Source organism: Corvus brachyrhynchos, unplaced genomic scaffold (assembly GCF_000691975.1).
Source record: "Corvus brachyrhynchos isolate BGI_N302 unplaced genomic scaffold, ASM69197v1 scaffold42, whole genome shotgun sequence".
Taxonomy (NCBI): domain Eukaryota; kingdom Metazoa; phylum Chordata; class Aves; order Passeriformes; family Corvidae; genus Corvus; species Corvus brachyrhynchos.
The window spans coordinates 1,218,154-1,223,664 of NW_008237242.1; the positions used below are offsets into that span (position 1 = coordinate 1,218,154).

The following is a 5,511-nucleotide window of genomic DNA, read 5'->3' on the forward strand; positions in this document are numbered from 1 at the left end:
TCCCCCCTGTTCCCTCCTCGGCCCTGTCCCCTCCGTGGCCCTGTTCCCTCCGTGGCCCTGCTCCATCCGTGTCCCTGTTCCCTCCGCAGCCCTGCTCCCTCCGCGGCCCTCTTCCCTCCGCAGCCCTGCTCCGTGCAGGCAGCCCTGCGGCACGGCTCGGCCAGCCCGGCCCTCGCCCAGCGCGGCCAAAATTCATCTGAGGCCACTGCCCCACAAAGATCATGTGACCAACAGTGAGAGGCAAATTCCAGCTGCGGGGCCTGGGTGAGATTAACTCTCTTAGTGCTGTAAGATTGTCCAGAACAGATGAAGCCTGCAGACATCAATCCTCTCCCGAGTCAAAAGAAAAGGAAAGGTGGACACAAGTGAAGAAAACACCATAAAGACACCAAAGTCAGTGAAGAAGGAAGAGCTGAAACCCTGAGGGAGGAGGAGATGCTTCAAGCTTAGAAGCTGAAATTCTGTTGTAAAGCTATGGTGATGGACTATGGTACATCAAAATACCCACTGTAATTTCATGAAAGGATGGGGGGTGGAGCGTTCAAATTGCAATTGTCAGCAAAAGTATCTGTGCTGAAATAAGCAAATGTTGAAGTAGCTGTGATTTGATGAGAAGCTTGAACAGAGAGAGATGAAAGTGATGAAGACCCTGTCCGGGGAAGGGACTTTCATATGTGAGCAGAGAACCAACCCGGGCGGCTGTCTCGCTGCGACACTGAAGCCATAAGGGAACTGTTCTTGTGGAGATGTCTCCATAGCATGAGCAAGAGAGACTACTCTCCCTAAGTGAACTGAAAAAGAGATTGACTGTCCCTCTATTCAGCACTGGTGAGGCCAGCTTGAATGCTGGGTTCAGTTCTGGGCCCCTCAGTACAAGACAGACATTGAGGGGCTGTAGACTGTCCAGAGAAGAGCAACAAGGTTGGTGAAGGGTCTGGAGCACGAGTCTTGTGAGGAGCAACTGAGGGAGCTGGGGGTGTTTAGCCTGGACAAGAAGAGGCTCAGGGGAGACCTTATCACTCTCTACAACTCCTTGAAAGGAGGCAGGCTGTAGCCAGGTTGGGATCCATCTTTTCTACCAAGTGACAAGTGATAGAAGAGGAAATGGCTTCAAGTTATGCCAGGGGAGGTTTACACTGGATATCAGGAAAAACTGCTTCTCTACAAGGCTTGTCAAGCATTGGACCTGGCTGCCCAGGAAGGTGGGTTGAGTCTCCATTCCAGTAGGTATTTAAAAGATGTGCAGGTGCAATGTTTAGGGACATGGTTTAGTGGTGGGTTTGGCAATATTAATGGTTGGACACAATGATTTTACGGGTGTTCACCAACCTAAATGATCCTATCTGTTGGAACAAAAATTTTATCAGTTATACCTTTTTTTCTGTTTCCTACTCCACTGAAAAGCTGACTTGATCATCAAGTTAAAGCATAACAGACATCATTGATACACATGAGAAAAACTGTAAGATTTAAGCAACTAAAACTGCTTGCAAAAAAAAATACCTTGTTTGATGTGAAGTGGATGAAGGATGTCAACGTTATGTGGGGGAAAGATATAGAGCAGCTGCTTTGTGAAATAAGCAGCCATGAATCGTGCCATGGATCGAATCACAGCCATGGCAGTGTCAGTATGGATGCTGGTTACCATCCATAGTTCATGCTGAAAATACGTGGTATCTAGAAAAAAAAAAAAATCAAATTATAACATTATGAGAAAAATTATTTTGAATCTGAATGCTAAAATTATTTACTCACAGGTTATAAAACATTCTTTTAAAATGAGCAAACTTACTTAACTCCTTGACAAGCTTTCAGAACTTACAGAGTTTAATCTTTTACACTAATTACACATTATACTAATATTAGAAGACTTTTTTACTAGGTTTTTAATGACTGGAGACGGACCTCTAGTATCCAAATTTAGACCAGCACTGAGTCAAAAAAACACTTGTTCAAACTTGGAAATTCAGATTTCACTTAGATTTAGACTTTGTAAAAAAAAAAAAAAAAACTACAAGCACCTGCAAAAACATCCCACTGTCAAATTAGGACTGGCAGCCAAACTAAAATCTGCTATTTTTTCATGTTGCATCATAAAAAAAGTTAATATAAAATCAATTCACATAATTTCCCCCTTATTTTTCTTATCCAAAGTCTTTCCTTGAGAGGATTAGAGTCTAAAATTATTTAGCAGGACACTAGAAGACAGTGAGAGTTGTCTAAACACATATTACAACAAGTGCAGCTGAAATATCATCTGCGGATCAGAAAAAGGTCTTTAAAGTCACTGAAAACAGTGTAAAGAGAAAGCATCAAAAGCTGTCAAGTATGCATGTGAGGGCAGAGAAATTAGACACTAGGTTATTCAACAGTGTCAACACACCTTATCACACTTTTAGATAATATAAACATACCGGAAAATTTTTCCATCTGACTTGTAGAAAGCTGTGATCGCCTTAGAATCTCTCTTACCAGATGATCACAGAGTCCCTGAGCTTCAGATATGTTATACTGATACAGGTGACAAAACAGTATTGCAAGATAGTATCTACGCTGAAGAAAACATGCTCTTTTTCCACCTGCATTAAAAGATTTTTAAAAAGGCAGAAGTCCAATTGGAAAAAAACACGAACACAAAAACAGATGCAGCAAGTGAAAGTACTAGTTCTTTCCTCTCCAGAAACATATCTACAGAAACATATACTTTGTGGAATAGAAATCAGGAGCAGCTATTTTAGAGTATGATCCTTCTATACAACCTCTAAATCCCTAGTAAGTTAAAGCTCATCCACAACATTTTTACTTCTGCAGATATAGCAGTTTTCAAAACAATACTATGCGTAACTGTTGAGACAAAGATAGGAGAGCTTAAGGAAGCCTAGACTTCAAAGAAAGAATGCCTAAACCACAGTGGAGTTACTTCAGCATCAACCAAGCTTCCAAGATTCTGAAGTTTTTCCTCAATGATGTATTCCTCTAATAACCAGCAGAATAATTCTAATAACCAGCAGAAAATTTTCCCATGATGCCTGGAAAGAGACTGTGGTATATCTGTTTCAAATCAACTCTTATGAAAACTCCTGAGAGAAGTTTTGTTACTTTCCAAACACTAATTCTTTTTATTTTACAGCTATTAAAGGAATTGACTTTTGTTCATGTATTTTTCATTGTCTCTTTCTTGCTCACAGATATATCTAGAGCTTTTCTGCATGGAATACTTCATAATCACAGGAAAGCACTGGTATCAAAATAGAAATTCACAGACTTTTCTCAGAGAGCAACTAGTCTGGTGTCTATTCATCCCATCTTGATTTCAAATATGTGTCAGACCCTTTATGTGTCTCATCCCCTTTTTCTGAAGGGCACACAGAGTCACAAATGTAAAGTGATTATACAACTTACCCCCTCCACCCCCAAAGATTTTATCCCTTACCTTTTATCTTGAGTTCACAAAGAGATCTTTTCCAAATGTCCACAGATTCTCTGTATGAGCCTAAAAGGAACTGTTCCTCACCTATAAAAGTGACATATAACAAATTGAAAGCTCTACATAGTTACTTTTACATGTACAAATACATATGCTCTTATTTCAGTATCAGAGATTCACTGAAAGCAGAATGAAACATGTGAGTCCCCAGTAAACTTCTATTCTCACAAGTCTAAATTTTGAGTATCTGAGAGAAGATGACTTCGAATACTCCTCACCAGGACAGGTAATGTAGGAGCTTTCCTCCAGGAGGAGCTCATGCATTGTATGGAGTGTTGGAGGAAGAGGAGCTAGAACTGTCATTTAAGGGAGAGAAACCAAGAACATGGCAAGGACACAGAATCGTAGAGGGAGACATAAATGGCAAGCTGGGCTTAATAGTGTAGAAGTCAAAAGGAAGGCAGAACACAGGACAGTAAATTTTAAGAAATTAGGCTACAACTATATACTGCTTGGAAAATAAATATGCTAGATTAAGTCAATTATCTTAGGTTACACTAATTTAGATGCTTACTTGAAGCTGACTACATTTGTGAATACAACATGCTCATGCCCATGGAGCATGTTGTATTCACATGGACCACATGGAGCAAACAAGATTTCTACACAGAAGAGACAAATTGTGATGCCCATTTACTTCAGCAGAAACAACACAAAACAAAGGACATAAGAATTTTTCAAGTTCCGAAGTTCACTTTTTAAAAATCTGGTAGTCACTCATTGTTATTAAGTTGGACCTAATTTGCCTAGTGTTCAATTAATGTTTTTACAAACCAGATATAGAATTCATCTTCAGATGTTGTTCTAATGTCACTCCTGAAGACTGAATGGTTGCTTGTATATGACTTAAAAGCAAGGAGACAACAGAAGCCTCTTTTGCATTCTTGTTCACTTTTCTTTTCAGCTGCACTTGATACCAAAGCACTTTCTTATATAATAGTCGCCATAGTACAGTCAACCTGTAATTCAAGAAATACAATATTATGGAATCAAGCAAGAACTAACAAAGTTGCTTACATCAATTTCTTACTTTCTTTTATTTTGCATTATGCACCTGAAAATTAAGTTGTATCAACTACTTTCTTGACTTCAGTGAGGGGGAAAAATGAAACACTTTTTGCCTCATTTTTGACTAACAAACATTAATTCTTCTGAATTTTCTTAACACAGCAATCTACTTTAAGCATCTAAATGCCCCCAAAATTCATCTCCTTGCTAGCTAAACAATGGGGAAATGAAATAATCTCACACAGAGAAACCTCAAAACTGGTATCAGCATCTTTATAAACATGACTGATTAGAAAACAACTAAAGTCTAACACAGAAAAGCAAAGACAAGAAAACAAGACTGCAAAGCATGGTTTTAGGGCTGGCAAGTCCCTGCTGCCTAGCACAGTCCTATTAGATGTACCTGCTCAGATACATAATAAGTTTAACAATACAAGCAAATACACATTGTCAGACACTCGAAGAAGCTTGCACAAAAGTGCAACGCATCTGAATCTTTAAGTACTACTGGGTTCATAATTAACACATAAAGAGTCAGTCATATGCACAGTCCTCAGCACCTGGAGCACAATTAATCAAAAATACGGATTATCTTCTTGGAGACAACTGAACCTTGCATATCAGATTTGCAATGAACACAGTACTACATTTAAGGATTATTTAAGAAATACGTTTTACTGTAGTAGGACTAAATTTGTGAGTTATAATGCTTCTTATGTTCTAAATCTCTGGAAAGAAGAAGCCTGCTCTTGTGAATAACACACTTTTATTAATTTGAGTTTTGCAGTATGGAAATACACCAGTGATACCAGTATACTTTCCCAAAAGTTGGACAGCACACTTAAGTGTCTTTCAACTTTATGTGTATGGAAGAAATAGCTCTGACAGTTTAGTACATTTCCATAAATGGGTTTTTCTTATTGCTGAGACACCACATCCATAATGAATAAAAACTTTGCTGACTAAATTGACATTATTGATGTATTTCATATGAGCAGACTCTTGCTCCATAGAGT

At 38.9% G+C, this 5,511-nt stretch overlaps 1 protein-coding gene across 1 annotated transcript in view; it reads right to left on the bottom strand.

The window, feature by feature from the left end:
- Positions 1-5,511, bottom strand: part of CUNH5orf42 (chromosome unknown C5orf42 homolog) — a 59,704-nt gene that overhangs the window by 41,448 nt on the left and 12,745 nt on the right. Inside the window, 4 exon segments of the mRNA XM_017730234.1 lie at positions 1,504-1,677; positions 2,415-2,579; positions 3,434-3,514; positions 4,262-4,446. Of these exon segments, the coding sequence (XP_017585723.1) occupies positions 1,504-1,677; positions 2,415-2,579; positions 3,434-3,514; positions 4,262-4,446 (605 nt within the window).